The 23,230-nt window shown below is 44.1% G+C and overlaps 1 protein-coding gene across 1 annotated transcript; it reads left to right on the top strand.

Moving 5' to 3' along the window:
• Positions 1-5,927: 5,927 nt before the first annotated feature.
• On the top strand, positions 5,928-22,229 carry col1a1b (collagen, type I, alpha 1b). Its single transcript, XM_034559251.1, has 51 exons — positions 5,928-6,143; positions 7,757-7,951; positions 8,495-8,520; positions 8,653-8,688; positions 9,421-9,513; positions 9,910-9,981; positions 10,081-10,125; positions 10,270-10,323; positions 10,563-10,616; positions 10,761-10,814; positions 10,971-11,024; positions 11,118-11,171; positions 11,267-11,311; positions 11,419-11,472; positions 11,592-11,636; positions 11,810-11,863; positions 12,628-12,726; positions 12,837-12,881; positions 12,964-13,062; positions 13,187-13,240; positions 13,342-13,449; positions 13,653-13,706; positions 13,847-13,945; positions 14,071-14,124; positions 14,246-14,344; positions 14,544-14,597; positions 14,722-14,775; positions 14,877-14,930; positions 15,027-15,080; positions 15,234-15,278; positions 15,388-15,486; positions 16,212-16,319; positions 16,472-16,579; positions 16,750-16,803; positions 16,900-16,953; positions 17,073-17,180; positions 17,292-17,345; positions 17,467-17,520; positions 17,612-17,773; positions 17,866-17,973; positions 18,455-18,562; positions 18,661-18,714; positions 18,864-18,971; positions 19,067-19,120; positions 19,230-19,337; positions 19,461-19,514; positions 19,707-19,814; positions 19,908-20,190; positions 20,283-20,473; positions 20,581-20,823; positions 20,939-22,229. The coding sequence occupies exons 1-51, from the start codon at positions 6,062-6,064 to the stop codon at positions 21,083-21,085; spliced, it is 4,356 nt and encodes a 1,451-aa protein (XP_034415142.1). The 5' UTR covers positions 5,928-6,061; the 3' UTR covers positions 21,086-22,229.
• The last annotated feature ends 1,001 nt before the right edge of the window (positions 22,230-23,230 follow it).

The raw sequence follows: 23,230 nt of genomic DNA, 5'->3' as shown, positions 1-23,230 counted from the left end.
GCTCTATACAGTTCAAATAGTTAGCCGTCCATTCACTCTTTTAACTTTACAGTGAGACTTTTTTACATCATGTAATTATGACGATACATGCAAATGATCGTCCGATTAAAAAAATGATTGACTAGGTCAAGTGTAAATGTTATGAAAAGTCGAATAACTATTTTTGCTAGTGTCCGACACATCATTCAATAATCCTCACTACCATTGCCAGGTAATGATAATAGTGATAAAATAAAGTAACAACAAAGAAACACACACATTTTTATTATTTCATAAAACAATCTTAACCTTCTTGAAAAGAATAGTTTGACATTTTGAGAAACTAGTTTATAATTTTTCTTTTCAATAGTAAGAGGTAAAGACTGTGGATGAAATATGAAGCCACGTGTAAAGAGTCAGTTAGTTTAGCTTAGCATAAAGACTGGAAACAGGGGGAATCAGCTAGCATGGCTCTGTCAAAAGGTAACATCTGGCTATCTGGAGTCAATACTTTTTTGGGGGATGTAGCACTTTGTAATCCTCCGGGCAGCTCTCCGCGTCAAACTATGACGCTTTTTGGTTGTGAATTCAAACAAAACTACCTGGTTATGATTTAGGGAAACTCTGGTTTGGGTCAAGATAAGTGCATTTGTTACGTGAGTTAAGTTGTCAACGTAAATAAGTCAACATTGACTTTGGTGTTGAAATCCTTATCTATCTCGACAAAAAAGTATATTTCCTCGAAATGTCAAACTATACTACATAAACGCATACATCTTACACCGTAGCATACATTCCTACCGCCCATTGCCTGCCAGTGCAGAAAATGACTGTCTTGAATGTAAATGACTACTGTTGTCGTGGTGAGAGTGGTACTCAGCCCGCGAGCACCAACCCCCAGCCTGCAGACTAAGAAGACAAAAGTCGGGCCTTCGTGAGATGATTGCAGTTCATTGCAGCTCTACTTGAAGTAACAGTAAGAAGTGGGCTGAAGCATTCACCCTGTAATTGGGGATTTACCCATAACGCCGCGTGGAAGTCTCTTTCTTTTTTTTCAACTGATGCTACAGCTTTGAATGAACTTGCAGAGTGTGCCAGCCAGGGCTGGAAGGTTTATTTTCACCGAGGCGACTGGTGTAGCCACAGTAGTTATTTGCTCGTCTGTACACGTACGCGGCAGACTCGAGCTGTCCCGACTGTGAGTGAGTATCTCTGCTGGAGACCTGATATGGACTCACGTGAGGCTTTATTAAATGAGCTGTAGTAGTAAGTGATTAAGTGATTGTTTTTTCAGCCATTTGATCATCATTTCAGTCCAAGACAAATTTCCCTGTGGGGACAATAAAGTATATCGTATCGTATCGTATCGCAACAGAGGTGCAGACAGGAAATAAAGTTCCCTAGTCAGAATCTAAACTGGAAGCATCACATGCATCTTAACCACAAGGCTACCAGGACACCTCCACATTCAGAGGCTTGTGTGTAAGGATCTATGTTTTAATGGCAACAAACAGTGGAACATCATAGTAGCAGGTCATCTTTGATCCCGCACTCCAACATCCATCCTTACAAATAGATTGAGCAAACAACCATCGTGCATCACACAGACAAGAGAAGGAATAATTCCTGATATAGTAATGCCAGAAAAATTAGGTTTCGATCCAATACCAAGTGCCAGATTCACCAATATCAATAAGGTTATTTTTGTTATGACTGTTTTACGACCCCAAGGCTTAAGGGCTAAGACGCCAACCACGTTGCATCTCTCGCTCTTCCTCGTTTCTTTTCATCTCTGCTGCTGCTATCTTAAAAACAAATGTGTTAAGTGACAATCATTTACACAAGAGCCATGCCATGATTGATGAGGCGAATTAATCATTAATCTACGCCTGAATACATTTTCATTATCAACAACCAACAACGCCTGTATTTCTTTTTTTTATTTACCATATACTACTGCTATCATTTTGTTGTACTTAACAAAAGGTTTCACATTTTGGGGATTGTACATTTCAGGAGGTTATTCTGCTTAGCAATAAAATAAATACATTTTGACCATAATAACTTGCTTTACCATAAAAAAACTGATAATTATTTCAGTTTGGTATAGTACTCTCGATAACAGCCATTTAGAATTTAAGGATCTACTGTACAGTGACGGATTTTATTTGCGATACTGTACAATTTTCCTCATCATACCCTGTAATCTGTCTGAAGCCGGTGGGCTCACGGCGAGCTTTTTGGTAAACAAAGCACGAAAGAACAGTAATTGAAAAATCATTAAAAATAAAAAACACATCATAATGGCCTGGAACAAAGCAATAGTGGCCTTGAGACAGTGACTTAAAGGAGACGTTATAGTTTGTTTTTTTTAAAAGCAAAAAAACTAATTAATGCCGCAGGGCACCTTAAATAAGGAGGAGGAAAATGAGCCTCCAGGCAGAAAGTGATAGAAAGAAGTGAGAGAGGGAGACAGAGAGGGTTTGGCTTTGCTAGAGTTTGGAGCAGCAGAGATGTACAAGTAGAAACACGTGGACAAGGCCAGGCAGATGCTACGTGTTGCTGGCTACAGCTCAGAGCCTTTGCTGGGGAATGCACAGTTTGGGCCTTTTTTAAGTTACTGTGCTATAGCGCTGCCTCGTACTAATGCTGCATGGAAACCTTCTTGAGAGAAGATGACGGCTCCAAAACGATTACCTCGAATAAAGTCATCCAATTTGAGTCCCTAAACATGCTTAAAAATAAGAGCTGTATGAGTCGCTCTATTCTCATTAATAGGATGAAAGTCATGAATTCTCCAGAGCTGTGACTATAAAGACACCTTTTCCTACAACCTCTTACATCTCAGGCTCATTTCCTTCCACAAGCTGCCAATGACAGACTCCCCTGAGTCTGCAAAGCTTGGTGGTGGCTCCAATTCAATATATTTTGCACTCTTTCTTCTCAAAGACTGTCTGACAATATCTCAAGCGATGACCTACAACGCCGATGCTGAAAGTTGTGGATTGTTTCTCTCGACTGAAGAACCTGACAACAATTCATTTGTTTAAAATATCTTGTCCTCCAGTTAGAAAGCATGTAGCTCAGTGAGGATACAATGGGACCGTAGGGTATTTAAATGCAGCTGAAATGCCATAAACTCATTCTGAGCGTTTCCAACCAAACCACAAGCCTGAACTCTGAGAGACTCGCCACAAAAAAAAAAGATATTATACATCACAGTGACTCCAAACACCAGAAAAGTACCAGTTCTATTTAAACACTGTCCCTGTGAGCTTCAGGCTTCCTTTCACTCATGGAAAGTCACTGAGAAAGTACTGCTGAAAAGATTGGTTCATCTCGCGATCAAACCAAATTCATTATGGTGCCGATGTTGTTTTAAAGCTAAAATAACAGATAGAGCGCACAGGCACAAGTCTTATCAAATGGGTTTCCTCTCAGACCAACAACATGACTCGAAACAGGACTTCCTTTTCATTTCATTCAGAACACCCTGAAACCTGTGATAACTAACCCAAAAAAAGTAATTTCAATGGGTGTGTCTTATTTTGAAAGTGCACCATCATCACCATCATCAAGAAAGTTGGTGTAAGTCTCCTGCAGGCTGCAATGGATACACACATTGTAGACAACTTTGCAGAAAATAGGGAGGAAAAAATGTAAATAGTCACAGATGGAGATTGACAGCTGTCTGTCTTTGTGGAAGTTGAGCAGACACGCTGCTTTCATTTGTAAATGAAACAGATGCAAAAAAAACACACTAACCAGAGAAAAATCCTCGGAAACTATTAATTTTCCCTGCAGCTGAAGCCATAACAAGCTAACGTTTGCGCCGACTGTGTGTATGTGTATGTGTCTAAAATATAATTCATGTAATGCGACAATACACATCTGAATGAGCTTTATCTGTGTCATTTAGTCATGATAATTTGGGAAAACCTAATTTTACTCAATCTTAGTATGATGATTTCATAATAGCGAGACGGTAACGTAGCAACATTAGCTAGTGTGAAGCTAAATTGTAGCTAGAGTGTAGCTAGTACCCTCTACATACTATCGTTGTTCTTATTAAGGTTTTACCTTTCTTTCTTTCTTTCATTGTTTCTGTACATTTTCAGTTATGGCCATTTCATACATTTTCTGTTATGGTCACTTTGATTGTTAAACTAGTTTACATGAAGTAGCCTAGCTAGCATGCTAGCTAGGAACTGCTTCCTTTAACACCTGAGTGTGCTGTCTGGAGATTTTTGGGGATGTTTTGTGGAACTCAATCACAAGTCATGATCATTTGGGATCAACTTATTTCTACTCATTATGATGATTTCACGCTAGCGGGACAATTATGTAGCAACGTTAGCTAGAATGTAGCTAGCTAACTAGAATGTAGCTAGCTAACTAGAAATGTTTTCGCTACCTTTTCCTCCAAATGGTTTCAGTTTTGTCATTGATAGTTTTGAACATTTCATACATTTGTCATCTTGTTGATTCAGGTTGCATGAAGTAGCCAAGCTATGCTTTTTTTGCGGGGTGGGGTGGGGGGCAAATCACAGGCTAATCACTGGTTCTAACACTTTAATTTCAAGATAATGTAAGTTAATTATCACAGGCAGAAGTCAAACTGTAGCTATTATATTAAATGATCATTTTCTTTTCTCAAAATGAATTCAAGGTGCATTTCAGAATTAAAACATTGTACTGAACCTTTGCGCTTCACATACAAAATGAAAGGCTATTCAATGATTTGACGAGCACACTAATGGATCTTCAGTCTAACATGCAGGACAGTTTTCTTTGAGTTGAATGTCAGAAAAAGAAGACTACATCAGAAAGTAACGAGAGGTCAACCTGGGCCACATGCAGTTGTAGAAGCTGCAACGTGTCCACACTGTAACCAGACTGCTTTGTGGATCTGCCACATTTTCTTCTCCCTCCCTCCCTCCCTCCCTCCCTGACTCTAACATCATGGTCATGCCTCTTTTGGAATGGATTTCCAAAATAATTGGATTCAACACAGTTTGTTGTACATGCGTTGAAACTCATTTTGGATTCTGGATTAAAGAAAACTAAAATAAAAGCACCATTGTTGGCAGCGTACATTTTATTTATTTGCATGGTTAAGTGGGAGAGAAAGGGTTCAAATGAGTAATAATGAGGGGAACATTTTAACATTTCATATAGGTTAGCAATAATATTACTTTAAACATGTCTCTGTGTGTGTGTTTGTGTTTGTGTGAAGTTATATTTAATCATTTGTTTGACTGTTGCTTGCAGGTGCTTGATACTCAGAAGGTGGATGGGTCCAGAATAATTAATAAATTAAGAGTTGTAATACTTAATCACATGTCCATAAAGGACGGAAGCACTCAAATGATTTTGGGTAATATTTCAGTGTCCATCTGGTTTGCTCTCCGTGCGTAAATTGCGCACTGAATCCATTCCTTCCTCTTTAAAAACACCTAAGTTATCGTTAAATAAAACAACTTCCTGTCCCAACTGAAAACAATCCAGTCCTCATGCTGCTCATCATATCCATGATAGATTGGGGGCCTGATGATAAAGGCTAAACTGAAGATGGTCTGAAACCATTCAGCGTCCAGACGATTGAAAATGCAGCTCAGCGACACAATGTATCAGGTTTTAAAGGCCGAAAAGACAAAACACCCTTAAAAAAAGAAGAAGCCTCAATTAGGAAAGTCCACGGAGAAGCAGAAGATGATACAAAACACGTCTGAACCGTGGCGAGCCGGCGCGTAAATGTTGCCTCGCCTGTCCTCATCGTCCACGTTTGAGCTGAAACGTGAACTTGTTTGACATGTTTGGAGACAGCCCCTCTCTCTGATGAAGGAGGGACTCTGTGACTTGAACATGTACAAGTCATCTGGTGCGCACGAGACCTCCCCCAAAAACCGTTTGGCATATAAAAGCCAAGCTAACTCATTTGTTTAGGCAGTAGAGAGTTTCTGCTAGGGTCTGGATTTGGAGTTACACACACCGGACCCTATCCTGTATGAGTGGAGTCTGAGGAGAAAAAAAAGGAATTCCCCCTTCTGTCTCAAAGAATCTACATGTCTAATATTTAGACATGTTCAGCTTTGTGGATATTCGGTTAGCGCTGTTGCTGAGCGCAACAGTGCTTTTGGCAAGAGGTCAAGGAGAGGATGATAGTAAGTATCCTTTTCACACATTGCTTTGGGTTGTTTTTTGGGGACCGTGGCAGCCTCTGGGATGTGGGAGAGCCCGCAGAGGATGCTGAGCAGTTCGCTGGAACTGAACGTCCTCCCGTGCGCATGAGGTTGTGAGAAGTTGTTGCACAGTGAGGCGTGTTGGTACTTTGTGTGTGTGTGTGTGTGTGTGTGTGTGTGTGTGGAGTGGGGGCGAGAACTGGAATCGAATAGTTTATTTAACCTTTTTTCTTTTCTTCTTCTATCGTTTGCTGCTCTTCACTGACGTGCAGGAACTCGCTCCCTGTGCGTCCTGGAGCGCGCAGACCTTGAGGGGAGCAAGCTGTACTTTCTCTGATGCGCATGTGACAATGGCATTAAGTTCAAAGAGAGTTGAAGCAAAGCACAAGCATAAAACAAATTAGAAGGAGAAAAAATGGCAAATTTCCGTTTCAGGTTAGTCTTTAATTACGTTTAGTTTGTAGAGTAGTTTGAGCCAGTTTGAGCCAAATCGCATCCCAGGTCACAAAGATGTGCCAATTGTCTGTAGACTTTAGCACTTTTTTCTCAGTAGTTTTAAGATCAACGCATCGAAAAAGTGAGCAACGTTTTTTTTTGGGGGGGGGGGGGGGGGACCAACCCTACTTAAGTGGAGACTTTTGAGATGTTTTAAGGTTCAACTTGTGCACAAAAGCTTCATACGAATGTCGCACTGAATTAAACGACATAAATATCCAGTTTGTTTAAAACTTGGTTCGGTTAGTTGGAAGAAAAAAAAGACAATGGAAAAATCGCCTAAGTCTGACGTCGACGGTGAAAAAAAAGGCTAGACATCAATTAATCACCAGGCAGAGAAGGGTGCGGAAGATCTCGTTTTGGAGGTGAACAGCGCCGCTCGGTGGCACACACTGGAACTGCGCATCCATCCTCCAAACCTCGGTCCTCCCACCTCCAAAGGGCCCAACCACACACATCCGCCAGCCTGAAAAGTGATTAGGCCCAGTGCAACTTTCCACTCAGAGTTTTTTTTAAAGTAGAAAGTCTTGAAATACGTCTGATTAGAAATGTTGTATTGTGACTTTTGCTACATTTGTCCTGTTTTGCATGATAAGGTCCTCCATCCAAACATTTACCGGAGCCCCAATAACTACAACCTCCTGTTCATGGACACTGATGTTACACTGGTGTCAGATTTCAATAGACTCATTAAAAGTGTGTTTCTATGACTTCTTCCACATCTTGATGAAGTCATAATCTAGATTAAACATTCGCAGAACGGAAATAAAAGAACGGAATGTAAGAAAAAAGAAAACACCCCAAAAAGTCTGCGTGCCAGAAGTCCGATCTGATTACTTTCCAGTCTCAAAATTGAAAGAAAAAAAAACACGTCTACATTGGGGAAATTCATAAATAACCATTTTTACTGAATATTATGTCTGCTTTGGTGTCTCAGCCTACTGGCCACTTCCCATACGACGCACACCTGTACAGGTGGAGCACATTGGACAATATGCAGTTCACTGATGCCCAACCTAATTCATTAGAGATAATGTGATAATGATAATGTTTCTTCTTAGTCGATACCTAAATTAACCGTCGGGTTTTTCTCCTCTCAGGCACATTCGGCAGCTGCACATTAGACGGACAGTTGTACAACGACAAGGATGTATGGAAACCAGAGCCCTGCCAGATCTGCGTCTGCGACAGCGGGACCGTCATGTGCGACGAGGTGATCTGCGAGGACACGTCCGACTGCGCCGATCCCATCATCCCAGACGGAGAGTGCTGCCCCATCTGCCCCGACCTCGATGGTACTTCACCTTCATCCTCTGTGGTTTAATTAGCTTTTTTTCTTTTGTGGCGCCACCTAGTGCCTCCCACCTCACCCCTGACCACCCGTGTCTCTCTGCCCCCCCCCCCCCCCCCCCTGATGGACTCGAGGCCCTAAGCCTGCCTGCTCTTCCTGAAGGATTTTCAGAAAAAGGATTTACATTTTCAATATGCATTCTTTAAACTGAGGATTCGTACCTGCTCTTTGGGAGACGTCTGGCACCGTTTATGTAATGTCCCAAACGTGCCTTCCCCATGCGGTGACACCTCGCGCGGGGGGGTGCAAGCGAACGCACGTCTCCCAAAACAATATTCACATCATATATATTTTAACACCTTTGTCCACGACAAGGAAAACATTAAGAATCCAATAAAACATAATTCTATAACATAATCAGCCCCGACTCCCCCCTTGCCTGGACCTGCTACTTAAAAAACATTTTACATTATTTTGTAAATGCCCAAAGTTTCTGAATGTGTCTCGTCTAAATGTTCAATTCTTTTTCCTTTCGTTGCTTCTGTAGGACCCCAGGTTCCAGAAGAGTTTGAGGTACTTGAGCCCTTTTGATATTTAATGTGATTATAATACCTTTCTTTGGAGATGCTGGCCTGGATAAGTTATTACACCTGCTTATATTCTACATGCAGTGTGGCTTATCCCCATTTCTCTGTCTGTCCGTAGCGAACAACAGGAGCCGTTGGCCCCAAGGGAGACAAGGTAGGTTCACTCACTCCTGTCCTCAGATGCAGATGTTTAAAAAAAAATAAAAAAATATTGTATATATTTCCCACAACGACAGAAAACAAATATTTATGCAACTAAATGCAGACTGACAATGTTTCCCTGTTGTGCTGTTTTTGGGGAATATAGACTTATTCAGTACAAATCGTGCATTGTTGTTGCATGTGGTTGATTTGGTTGATTTTCAGAGGATTTTTACAATATTTCTAAAGGCACGGTATTTTATCATGATTGATGAAAGTGAACACAGTGCTGTTACGTCTTTGATGAGCAGATTGAGTCCATCTGAATGCCGTTGAGGCTGCCGTGACGTAATTGTTCTCGATGACCTTTAATAATTAGGTCACAAGGTCAACGGGTCATCAAAAGTTGAAAGGTCAAATAACGGGAATTGATTAATGAATTGACGGATCAGCATTGAATAACATTAACGAGAATTGTGGAAAACGCAACTTTTAATTTAACAAACTTTACAGCCTTTTTGCAAACATGCAGCGTGATCCACTGTGATTCATTCAGTACAGCAAGTGGAAACTACAGATATGCGCAAAAGTGTAATTTGTTAATATAAATAACAATTTCATAAGAAAAGACTAGTCTTCTTTGGTTGGGTTATAACCATGTCTGCATGGCAAGAATGAATTAAAATGAAAACATGCAGTAATTAGTAAAGAATATTGCTAACCGACTGCCTTACTTTTTCTACAGGGTCCTGCTGGTCCTTCCGGCAACGATGGACTGGATGGACAGCCTGGTTTCCCCGGCCTTCCCGGCCCCCCTGGCCCCCCTGGCCTTGGCGGAGTAAGTATCCCCCCCCCATGTCCCAACATCCAGCAAGTCTCTAGGCTGTGTTTATTACGGACGACTCGACTCTGTTTACAAATGAGATTTTAAAAAATCAATAAAAACAGACAGCTGAGTGCAGACAGCTCCCTGAGCCTCAGGTTTTAAGGTCTGGGGCGACAAATGCAGAATATCTGACCAGTTTATTCCGTCAGTGACGTTTACAACATTTTACCTTTAAAATATCTGAGCAACAGGATCAAATATATTGCTCCTCTGCTGACATAGAAAACCTTTACACTGGAGCATGTGATCCACTGACCTTTCAGGTCTTTTCATGCTACGTTAACTTTTATTTAAGTGTTGTTTCTCCGACACTCAGTGACTAATCTTCATCTTCTCCTCCCGTTACAGAACTTCTCTCCTCAGATGAGCTACGTCGACCACTCCAAATCCAGCGGCGGCCCAGCTCAGCCTGGCCCAATGGTACGAAGGCGTTGCTCCTCCTCAGTCCGCTAACGCTCCCGTTTAGACTAAATCGTGGAGAGAATCTAAAGGATGTTTTTGTCTCATCTTCATCAACAGGGTCCCATGGGTTCTCGTGGTGCTCCTGGATCCCCTGGCTCCTCTGTAAGCATTCCCTAATTGTTTTCATTTTGACAATAAACCAATAAAAGATGTGTCCATTAATCGTGACACCGCATCTAACCCACGAATGCATGAACATTAAAGACGACACCGTGTTTAATATCTGTTGTTCTTGTTGTCCATCAGGGTCCTCAGGGTTTCAACGGACCCCCCGGTGAGCCCGGTGAGCCCGGAGCCTCTGTAAGTATACCGAATGTTCTACTACATAAAATAACTTTTCTCTTTATTTGAGAGGAAACCCAGAAATCTGCGTGATTCCATAAAAAAAATAAAAAAAAGAGACTTTTTTAATGTATTTGTTATTACTTCCTGTGACACACATCACGTTTAAGCCAGTTATAAATACCGCCTCTTCTTTCTATTACAGTGAATATTCACACATTTACAATGCACATGTTGTGCATTCACTTGTTTTTTAGGGTGCTATGGGATCTCGTGGTCCCTCTGGTCCCGTTGGAAAGAACGGAGATGATGTAAGTGATTTATTGATTATTTTCCTCCCCGGCTGTTCATGTATAATCGAAGGAAAGACATTTAATTGTTCCTCCTGACACAATACTGGTGTCCACGTTGATGCCTGGAGCTCTGCTAACCTCCTCTATGTGCGTCTTCAACAGGGTGAGCCCGGCAAACCTGGTCGCCCCGGTGAGCGTGGAGCCGCTGGCCCTCAGGTGAGTGATGCCCATTGAGGGCAAAGGTCAAAAAAACGACTACTCTCATTTTTAGAGTCATTTAAAAGGATTTCAGTAGTGTTCAAACTCTCTAGTTGCGTATTACAGGACGTTAAACGCCTAGTTATTAACTCATCTCTTGATTTCCTCCTGCAGGGAGCTCGTGGATTCCCAGGAACCGCCGGACTCCCCGGCATCAAGGGACACAGAGTGAGTTTGGACGAGCATTGATAAAAAAATATCCCCGTTTTCAACTGCTGTGACGTTGTCTTGGTGACCGACCCTCATTGACTTTGTGCACAGGGATTCAGCGGTCTGGATGGATCTAAGGGAGACGCTGGACCCGCTGGACCCAAGGTAGGCCTGCAGTTATGGACTGTTGAAAACAAACATTTTTCTACATAAATTTAAACAAAACTTCACACTCAAATCCCTCCTGCATTTGTCTCCAGGGAGAGTCTGGTTCATCTGGTGAGAACGGTATCGCCGGCGCCATGGTACGTTTCTGTCTCATCTTATCGACACGTACATCACACTGATTCATATCTGGGGGAAAAAAGCTATAATAATGCCAAGCTAATATTTTCCCTTTGTCCTTTTCTAGGGTTCTCGTGGTCTTCCCGGTGAGAGAGGTCGCCCAGGACCTCCCGGCGCTTCAGTAAGCGCCCTTATTCCTCTCGTGCCATAAAGCACAATGGGATTTGAGTCCATAAAAATACGTCGATACAAATACGAGTCCTGCAAACCACTTTAATCTAATCTCCTCTTCCTCTGCAGGGTGCTCGTGGTAACGATGGCAACAGTGGCGCCGCTGGACCCCCTGTAAGTATTACTTTTGTAAATGTACATAAGGTCATATCACGCATGTGACATTGTGTGGTGACATCATTGCCCAAAGCTAAATTGAAGGGTGTTTTTTCGGATGCTATGCAATTAGCATTCCATCTCATTTACAGATGTTTCTCTAACATTATTTCTCTATTTTTATTTTTCAGGGACCTACCGGACCTTCCGGGTCCCCTGGATTCCCCGGTGGTGCTGGTGCTAAAGTAAGTCTCCCAATAAATTGTGCATATGCAATATACATTAGTTTGTTCTTATTGCATCGATTGGTTTTTTATTGTTTCAGGTGTTTGTCTCGCTTTCATTGTCGTTAAGGTGCTACATGAATAAAGTCAATAAAGTTAAATATTATATGACCACAAACGTCCGCTGACCAGCAGTCCATCACCCTGAGAGAAGGTGCCACACCACTCTGCTTTACTATTTAACAAACGTATTCCTTCACACAAGGGGGGCCTCTAACAGCCCCTCGCCCCCTTTGTTACACACCTGCCTGGTGGTCCCAGTATCTCCCTGGTGCTGTGCATTAGTAGCAAACCAGTGTGTGCAGATTAAGCTCCTGTCCCTTTCACAAAGTCAGCACGGTGCGATACAGAAAAAAGTCATAATTTGGCCTAATATTGCGTCTCCAAGGTGAACGCCACCAGATGCCATCAGCAGACCCTCTAATAGCTGCATCACTCCTCTCTATTATTTCCTGTGACTAGTTATTTTCATAAACGGGGCTACACATACATGCAATGAGCCAATTTAGCGGCCTGTATTATTTAGAAGAGATAACACTGAACATTTATTTCCCACGACTATCAATAAACAGTTTTACAGACTATTACCGTATATTTTTTTACAATGTAATTCAATCGTATATTTAATCTAAACATTTTTGGTTGGTGATATTTTGTTCCTGATTTATAATTGATTGATTTTTAGAAACGTGCGATGTATAAGACGTTGTTGCTTCCCTCCGCAGGGAGAGACTGGTGTTGCAGGAGGCCGTGGAAACGAGGGACCCCAGGGAGCCCGTGGAGAGGCTGGTAACCCAGGACCCTCTGGAGCCGCTGGTGCTGTTGTGAGTGGAGACCGGACTTAACGATGTCAAATCTTTTTCACGTGGACAATGACAAATAAAATAAAGAATACGAAATGCAATCCAGTGCTAAACGCGTCCTCTCTCCACAGGGTGCTCCCGGATCCGATGGCTCCGCCGGTGCTAAGGGTTCTCCTGTAAGTATCGTACCCGCGGGTCCACGTTGATGCCTGCTTTCATCCTGAAGTGTTCTGACACCCCGACTCTCGAACCCCACAGGGTCTTACTGGTATTTCTGGCGCTCCTGGTTTCCCCGGATCTCGTGGTCCCGCTGGAGCTCAGGGAGCTGTTGGTGCTCCTGGTCCCAAGGGTAACAATGTGAGTAGGGCATAATCTCAAAAACATAATTACGCAATACACAAATATATCGGTATCGACACACGTTCAATGTAGCAGACGGCCAACATTAAATGTGTGTGTGCGTGTGTGTGTGTGTTCACAGGGTGATCATGGACTTCCTGGTTCTAAGGGAGAGCCTGGTATCAAGGGAGAGACTGTAAGTTTCTTCAATTCCTTCAATTACCATGTTGTGTAACATTATTTTGGGGGGGGAAGAAGTCTTTTCTGATGACTTTTCTTTTTAAAAACATTTTCCAGGGTCCCGCTGGAGTTCAGGGACTTCCCGGCAACTCTGGCGAGGAGGGCAAGAGAGGAGGCCGTGGAGAGCCCGGCGGTGCTGGAGCCCGTGGACCCACTGGAGAGCGCGTATGTCACTTCTTCTTTCACATGAACCTACGTCGGATTACACTTTTACCTTTTTAACTTTTAATGATACTCACGTTAATCAGTGTTCTTAGAAAGCCTTCTGCACATTTACAGTACGCTAAATTCCCAGGGGGATTCATAACGTGAAGTTTGAGCATTTACACCACGGTTACTGACTTGTGCCGGCGTCTCTGTTCCTTCAGGGCGGCCCTGGTGCTCGCGGTTTCCCTGGTGCTGATGGAAGTGCTGGTGGCAAGGTGAGTCGTCAAACTGGGGTTTCCAACGCCAGGAAAACCCATAACACACACAGGAGCGGAGATTTATTTCATGATAAGGAAAATGAATCGGAAGAAATGTAGCTCACAACCTTTTCCCCTGAATCTCGTCCCCATGACAGGGAGGCCCCGGCGAGCGTGGTGCCAATGGAGCAGCAGGAGCTCAGGGAGCGACCGGTGAGGCCGGAAGCTCCGGTGCTCCTGGCGCACCTGGATCCAAGGTGAGATCTGCCACATATGTCCTTCTGCCAAGCTCTCTTTAATCTCACGGCACAGTGGAATACACTCAACGTGTGACTGTAGTTTGTCTGCATACTCACTGGATGGCCTCTCTCTCCATGCACAGGGTATGACTGGTAGCCCCGGTAGCCCCGGATCCGATGGAAAACCAGGACCCGCTGTAAGTACTGAAACAGCTGAATCGCTGCAACGAAGAAGAACCGCAGCTCGTAAACAACCCATTCCTTCATGGTTTGAGAGTCTTATTCGTGAATATTCTCCTGTCTTCTGGTGATCTTTAGGGTGCCACTGGACAAGATGGACGCGCCGGAGCCGCTGGCTCTACTGGATCCAGAGGACAGCCCGGAGTTATGGGATTCCCCGGCCCCAAAGGAGTCACTGTGAGTTCACGGAAATGCAAAAGTAGACCTTTTCGTTCTTGCTAGTTAGCTCATCGATTATGCATCAATCATATAAACCACGCAGTCGTAGAATATGAGATCGGTAATATCTATTTTTGTGAGGAAATACTGATGCAAAAATCCCTCTTTTTTTTACGGCAGATGTGTGAAGTGTGAAATTTTTGCTCTTTTTTAACAGGGTGAGTCTGGTAAGCCCGGCGAGAGAGGTCCCAGTGGTGCTACCGGCGCTGTTGTAAGTACCGACTATACAAATTAAATGATATGATGATTTCTATCAAAATGAAAGTGCCTCAAAAAGAAGAAAAAAAGCACAAAAACAGTTGATAATTGGTTTTGGTACTGCTCTCGGTTCACAGGGCTCTGCTGGCAAAGACGGTGATGTCGGTGCTCCCGGATCTTCCGGTGTTGCTGTATGTATTTTTTTTTTACTCGACTTAAAACTACAACGTTGAATGTGAAAGTGCGGCGAGGTTTCTCATCACTCGCTTCTTCGCTTCTTCTTCCTGTTCAGGGACCCAGCGGAGAGAAGGGAGAGCCCGGATCCACCGGACCTTCCGGATTCCAGGTAGGTTTCCCGAGAGCGCCGTCTTTCCCGTTACTGTTGACGTGCCTCTGAGCCGTCTTGCTATAACCAGGACCTCTACCTCTCCTCCTTGTGCAGGGCCTTCCCGGACCCCAAGGTGCTACTGGTGAGACTGGCAAGCCTGGTGATCAGGTGAGAGTCACACTGTCGTGCACTGGGCATTTCACTTACAGGCAGATTGAGTCCAGAAAACACCTGACGTGGTCAGATGTTTAGTTTAGCTTTCTGGCCGGTGATTCCTTCACTAAATTTCTCCTTTTTCCTCCTCTCCATCTTTTCTTTCAGGGCTCTCCTGGTGAGTCTGGACCTTCTGGCCCATCTGGAGCAAGAGTGAGTTCATCCTACATTAAACAAAGCATTGTCCTCCATCCACGTAAGCCCTGTTACTCTGGCCTTGTGTTGGTCCTGACCCGTGTGTGTGTCCCTTCCTCTGCGTTAGGGAGACAGAGGTTTCCCCGGTGAGCGCGGTGGAAACGGAGTTGCCGGCCCAACTGGAAGCCGCGGGTCTCCCGGCCCTGCTGGTAACGATGGAGCCAAGGTATGGTTTAAAAGAAATTAAGAAGAAGTTCACAAACAGTTCTTGAAATGAAAAAGAATCAAACGTGTCAACATGTGTAAGAATAGCAATGTATAAACATGTCATTTTTTCATTTTGAGCCAAAAGAAAAGACCCTTTTCTGGAAAAAAACACCCAATATGTCAGAAATAATACACAATAGATGAATTCATCACTGTATAAGACAGTTATCAAGCATTAAAACATTCATCACAAGCCATGTGCCCCCCCCCCCCCCTCACACTCCAGGGAGCAAAGGTCATCAAAATCTAGTCAAATATTTATCTGCTGGACCACCTCCATATTTTCATATTTAATGAGAACACATGTTTGAAGCCATGACAGTGGACCACCACTACTGTTATCAATTATTGTGTAATATTGACCACTCGTTCACATGTGCTGGAAGTTCATTGATCGGCGTCACCTGATCAATGAGGTCACAACACACACTCTCCCGTCCTCATCTATTTACATTTAAAACACAGGTTTTGTGATGTTCACAGCCTGGAAGGTGAGGCCTTTAAAAAAAAAAAAAAAAAAAACACAAACATCCTCTCGTCATCCCTGATGCAGCTGAGAGAAAGAACAAAAAGATGGGTTTTCAAAAGAAAAGGCCAAATTATCCTTCAGTTTTCTTCTGTTGTATTGAATATGATCAATAGATGACAATGTGCATATTTGTGTGTGTGTGTGTGTGTGTGCAGGGAGAGCCTGGTGCTGGTGGTGCCCCCGGTGGTCAAGGATCCCCCGGTATGCAGGGAATGCCTGGTGAGCGTGGATCTGGTGGTCTGCCCGGTGTCAAGGGAGAGAGAGTAAGTATTGAGTGATTATATAGTAATATATATACAGGTATATATATATATATATATATATATATATATATATATATATATATATATATATATATATATATATAGTAATTGTAGCTGAATACGGACGTGAGCTTAACCACCATTCTCTTCAGGGTGATGTTGGAGCCAAGGGAGGTGAGGGCGGCCTCGGCAAAGATGGCGCACGTGGTCTGACTGGCGCTATCGGAGTCCCCGGCCCCCATGGTGCTCAGGGTGAGAAGGTGAGACCAGGTTCTTGACCTTCACATATCAGTTATCCGGGTCTTTGGTCCGCATATGTTTATCAACTTAAAAATGGAGTCTAATTTGGCTTTATTGGCACAGTGTTTGTGTGGTAAGACTGTTTATGACGACCCCTGACCCGCCCCCTCTTCTCCACCTCTGGTTTTAGGGTGAGGGTGGTTCCGTTGGAGTTGCTGGACCCACTGGTCCTCGTGGTTCCTCTGTAAGTACCCCTGATCAAGGACTGGCTTGACCTCTTCAGTATGTGATATGCACAACGTGATGACAGGTGTTGTAAACGTCTTCCTTACTTTAACAGGGCGAGCGTGGAGAGACCGGACCCTCTGGACCTGCTGGATTCGCTGGATCTCCTGTAAGGATCTCACACGTTATATTTATATTTATATAATATAATATAAATATAATTTTATATCTTGACGGCCCGGACACGAGAAAGCCCGTCGTGTTGAACTGTTTCTTCTCTCGCCTCAGGGTGCTGATGGTCAGCCTGGTGCCAAGGGAGAGTCTGGTGACTCTGGACCCAAGGGAGACGCTGGTGCTCCTGGACCCTCCGGACCCGTTGGAGGCTCTGGCCCTCAGGTAAGCCCAAATGCAATAGTTCATTCTAGATGCGTTTTCACGAATTATTTTCATATGGTTATGTTTATTCCCATATTATAAAATGATTTCCTTATTGTTTTTCATCAACAGGGACCTGCTGGCCCCTCCGGACCTAAAGGTACCCGTGGTGGTGCTGGACCCCCTGTGAGTATCCCATCAAACATGCAGCGTTTAGTAAAAGATGCCACGGTAATGACGACGATGGTGAAATCAGTGATGCTGTTTCAAGCCGCCATCTCTGTTGTCTCTTTGTGTGTGTGTGTAGGGTGCTACTGGTTTCCCTGGACCTGCCGGCAGAGTTGGACCCCCCGGCCCATCTGTAAGTTTCACCTTAGTTCATGTAACCAGCAGTAATAACTCTACTGTTTGTACATCCCCATTCACTAACCGAATCCTCTGCGTGTCTCCAGGGAACTGGCGGAGCCCCTGGCGCCATTGGACCCGTCGGCAAAGACGGAGCAAGAGGAGGCCGTGGTGAGTCTGGTATCGCCGGTCGCCCCGGTGAGGTTGGCGCCGCCGGACCCCCAGGAGTCTCTGGAGAGAAGGGATCCGCTGGCCCTGACGGAGCACCTGTGAGTTATAATTCTGCAATAGATGTTCTGTCAAGGATTTTTTGTTTTGTGTTTGCGCCGGCTGACTGAGCGCTGCGTGTCGGTCTCTGCAGGGTACCTCTGGTTCCTCCGGACCCCAAGGTATTTCTGGACAGCGTGGTATTGTCGGTCTCCCTGGACAGCGTGGAGAGCGTGGTTTCCCCGGTCTGCCTGGACCATCTGTGAGTATTCACCATGATCCCATAGACACTCAACAACTGAGCCAAAATAGACTGATATTGACAGAACTTCAGACTAAATAAGTAAAAAAAAAAGAAAAGAAACATGCATTCTTTCTACTGGCCATCAGGGGGCGACTCTTCTGGTTACAAAAATAAATCTGATTGTACAGAAGTCTATGAGAAAATGACTCTACTTCTCTCTTGATTTATTCCCTCAGTAAACATTGTAAACATGAATTTAATTTCAAGTCTTAAATACAGCATGATGTCCAGTAAATTATGCCCCATTTAGAGTCAAATAGACCATAAAGAAGGGTATGCTTTAGGGCGGGGCCACAAGGTGATTGACAGGTCCTTACCATGGCGTGGCCCGGTCTGGGAGATATCTGTGTTTTTCAGACCAGCCTCTCACTTTGAAAACCTCTGCTGTAGATTGTTTCTAAAGCTCTCCATTGACCGGACCTCTCTTGTTTCTCTTCAGGGTGAGCCTGGAAAGCAGGGAGCCTCTGGACCTCTCGGAAGCCGTGGACCCCCCGGACCTGCTGGACCCCCTGGACTGACCGGTGCTTCCGGAGAGTCTGGTCGTGAGGTACGGGAAGCTGTAGAGTCTCACACATGTTTCTAATGCATTCAGTGGTCAACAATGAGCTGTGTTGATGATTGACCGTCCTGGTTGCTCTTCCACAGGGATCTACCGGTAACGATGGCTCCCCCGGTCGCGATGGAGCCACTGGCCCCAAGGTAACCCTTCTTCTTCTGGATCCCTCATTCCCAACCTTCTGCTGCATTTGTTTTGCTCGCCCGTGTTAGCTTCAGTACAAAAGCTTCCCAACAGCAACTAGCTTTTTTCGCTGCCTAGCATTGTCTCACTGGAGATTTGCCCCCTATAGGGAAACCGTGGTGAGAATGGTATGTCTGGACCCCCTGGACCTCCTGGTGCTCCTGGAGCCCCCGGAACTGCCGGACCCTCTGGCAAGACTGGTGACCGTGGAGAGTCTGTAAGTCCTCTTCCTGCTTCTCTGGAAATATGTGACAAAAAGTGCAGATGACTTGTCATTTGATCAGACCTTTTTTCACCCTCTCTTTACTTTAGGGTAACGCTGGCAATGCTGGTCCCGCTGGCCCTGCTGGCGTCCGTGGTCCCGCTGTACGTTTCATCATCACACAATAGTGCATCAACAACATAAATACGCATACTATTTGAGATATATCGCACCCTGAGTTCAGCTCGTTGACCTCCTGTTGTTGTCATTTAGGGCCCTGCTGGTGCAAAGGGAGACAGAGGAGAGGCCGGTGAGGCTGGAGAGAGAGGACACAAGGGACACAGAGGATTCACTGGAATGCAGGGTCTGCCCGGTACCAGTGTAAGTAAAGGTTTTATTTTAAGTGGTAGAGTCGCGAACAATCTCTACTTATCACACTTTCCAACGTAAACTTTCTCTCTTAAATGCGTAATATTTCACATTCACGCCTTCTTCTGCCTCCAGGGAGGCTCTGGAGAGAGAGGACCTTCCGGTGCATCCGGACCTGCTGGACCTAGAGTGAGTACATCGGTTTCACAAGAAGTTATTTACACAACACATAAAGATTTTGGTCGTAAAATATTAATAAATAAGACAGAGAACATGCCATCACATAAGCATCATGTATAAATCCAAAAGCAGAATTAAAAGACAAAAGAATAAGAACAAGAATATGACTCATTAAGTGATCATGTGGCTTTTGCTCCATAGGGACCTTCTGGATCAAATGGCTCCCCTGGTAAGGAGGGCATGAACGGTCTGCCTGGACCCATCGGACCCCCTGGACCTCGTGGTCGCAATGGAGAGATGGGACCTTCCGTAAGTCGCACTGCGCTCTTTGTTTCAAGCGGTGACTTGTACATTCGGACGCTTCCAACGTGCGGTTCGTAAACCTCTGGTGTCACCAAACAGGGTCCTCCCGGCCCCCCTGGTAACGCTGGACCCCCCGGACCCCCCGGCGGCGGATTCGACTTCGTCAGCCAGCCCATTCAGGAGAAGGCACCCGATCCCTTCCGTGGCGGCCACTACCGCGCCGACGACCCCAACATGATGCGCGATCGCGACATGGAGGTCGACACCACCCTCAAGACCCTGACTCTGAGCGTCGAGAAGATCCGCAGCCCCGACGGTACCAAGAAGAGCCCAGTCCGCATGTGCCGTGACCTGAAGATGGCCCACCCCGAGTTGAAGAGCGGTGAGTGCACACCGCCACCCCCTCCACCCCGATGCAGCTTTTAGAGAGAGATGAGGAGGAGATTTAAAGCGTTTCATGTTCCTCTATTGCAGACCTGTACTGGGTTGACCCCAACGAGGGCTCCTCTCTGGATGCCATCAGAGTCCACTGCAACATGGAGACCGGCGAGACTTGCGTCTACCCCAGCGAGTCCAGCATCCCCATGAAGAACTGGTACCTCAGCAAGAACATCAGACAGAAGAAGAACGTGTGGTTCAGCGAGTCCATGACCGGTGGATTCCAGGTAAGAAGTCAAAAAGAAAACCAATGCTCCTTGGAGCTGTTAGACCGTAGAATATGTGCCATTGAGTCCAGTGACACTAAACCCCTGTGCACCTCTTCACCTCCCAGTTCCAGTACGGCAGCGAGGGCGCTGACGTCGAGGACGTCAACATCCAGATGACCTTCATGCGCCTGATGTCCAACCAGGCCTCTCAGAACATGACATACCACTGCAAGAACAGCATCGCCTACATGGACTCCGCCAGCGGCAACCTGAAGAAGGCCGTGCTCCTCCAGGGATCCAACGACGTCGAGATCAGAGCCGAGGGCAACAGCCGCTTCACATACAGCGTCAGCGAGGATGGCTGCACGGTGAGTTTTTTTATTCTTCTTCTTTTTTCTCGACAAGTTCTCTAAAGAGAAATAAGAGATACGAAAGACTTTTCTCGAGCAGTTTCTGACTCTCCTTTTTTGTTCCTCTCCACAGTCACACACTGGCTCATGGGGCAAGACAGTCATCGACTACAAGACATCAAAAACATCCCGCCTGCCCATCATTGACATTGCTCCTATGGATGTTGGTGCACCTGATCAGGAATTTGGCGTCGAAGTTGGCCCTGTTTGCTTCTTGTAAAAAAGAAAGAACGAAATATGGACATGACATTGTTGTTTTTTTTTCTAGCAGTCATCTCTAAAATCATTTTTTCTATGCATTCAAAAACTCATTCGGCTGCCATTGGTCCACATGCTTAAAACCACTCTACGGAAGACGATGTTTGTGTTTTTTACAATCAAGTTTTTGGGACTGCTACTTCAACCAAAACCAACCACACAAGGACACTTTAAAAAGAATCTTTTGTTTCCACTGGCAACAAGAAAATAATATATATGCTTGTGTAAAATTTCCCCCTGGAGATTGAGAAAAAGAGAGAAAAAAAAAAAGATCTTCACACACTCACACAATGAAACACAGGTCACTTTTGCCATTTTTTTTTCTACCACTGCGGAAGGACATTGAAAACAACAAGTGATGTGTACCATTTTTTCTGGTGTTAAATAAATTGTAAAAAGTGTGAAAAGTGTCTTCTTGTTCTAAATTCTTGAGAAAAAGAAAGAAAAAAAAAACAAAGAGGCTCGCCATTCATTGCCTCATCGCAAAGAAGTCACTAGAACGTTTTCTTCTTTTTTTTTTCTTAAACGAAAAGGGAATTTTTTACACAAGTCTATTGTGGGGAAATCAAAAACATTCAAAGGGTGCTATTACCATTTCAATGAGGTCCAGTTATTGGTGTTTGATGGGTGAAACTCTCGCCGTCATACTGTAATTATTGCCACTGATGCCTGCAGAACCTTTGGTGCTACTAAATTGACTCGTTGTCTCGTTGTCTACGCGGGGCGATTGTTTTCTTCTTAAGTGATCACTGCAAGATGTAACGCATGCCATCATGTCTTTGTACATAAAAAAGCAAGTGACTCTGGTTCAATTTCATTTCCCTGTTCAGTGTTCATCCCCTCTGTCTGTTTGCCTCCTTGTGGAAAAAAACGTCACTAAACCCCCCCCCCCCCCCAAAAAAAGAAACAGCACACATCTCCCACACCCTGTTGTTATTGTTGTTTTGTTGATGTCTTTTTTTCGCAAAAGGGTTTCTTAAAAAAGAATTTGAAGCAGACCCACTTTCATGGTTTAAAACAGAGATTCTGTACTAATTTTGTACATGTATGATACATTGAGATGTTTTTAATTATTTTGGATGCTGAAATAAAGCATGTGAAGTGGTCTACTCAGTGGCTGAGTTTTCACTGTCCTCTTTGGCAACTGTTGTGCAACTGAAGTATCAGGTGTTAGGAGAGAGCTGCATGTTCAGAGAGAGAGAGAGAGAGAGCAGGAGGCCGTGCATACATTGAAATAGAGTTAGAATAGGCGTGTTCCACAATAGTTGCACTGAGAACATTTATATTAAGCAGCAGTGAAAACAAAGCCAATATCCAATAATCCAACCAGGCTTTTCCTTATCAATACACACACAATTGTTACTTTTTTCAAATTAAATCTGCCAATAAGTTCCTTTAGAAAACGGTATAAAATGCAGCAGACAGCAAAAAAACAATCATTTATCAAACATATAGTTTTCATGTCACAATATTTTCTATAAGTAGAGAAAGTTGGGGGAATATAGTAAATCTTAAACGCCAAATAACCATTTGACAAACACACTTATTTTACTCCAATGGCACCTAAAGTGCTGCAAATATCGAACCATGAACTGCGCGAATGACTCTTGATGTAGACACACTGGCGACCCCTGGTGGAAGTCTAGTGCAACAACAGACAAATAAAATAGGAATTCAACACTGAGTCAAAAGGATCAGAAAACTGCTGCTGCTAGACTGCTCTCTGACGGTTTGACTTGTTCAGGTTTCACTTTGAGCCTTCGTCCAACAGCAAAAGAAGAACAATGTAAAAGATTGAACCATCTTTCTTTTATCGTGAGTGAAATCAAGGGAATGTGAACGCGATAGAAAGGTTCTGGATTTTGACCCCTTGAAGCGTCTTGACCCGACCATGCAGCTCCACCACAGGGATGTTCATTCACAGGTTTATTCTTATAGCTTTCAAAGTAGTACATTTGACATATGTAGTACATTTGACATATGTAGTACATTTCACAACATATATAGTACATTTGACATATGTAGTACATTCGACATATGTAGTACATTTGACTTCATATGTAGTACATTCGACATATGTAGTACATTTGACGACATATGTAGTACA

Source organism: Cyclopterus lumpus, chromosome 19 (genome assembly GCF_009769545.1).
Source record: "Cyclopterus lumpus isolate fCycLum1 chromosome 19, fCycLum1.pri, whole genome shotgun sequence".
NCBI lineage: Eukaryota > Metazoa > Chordata > Actinopteri > Perciformes > Cyclopteridae > Cyclopterus > Cyclopterus lumpus.
The sequence above is the reverse complement of the archived record's forward strand: the minus strand, read 5'-3'. Positions and strand labels throughout refer to the sequence as shown.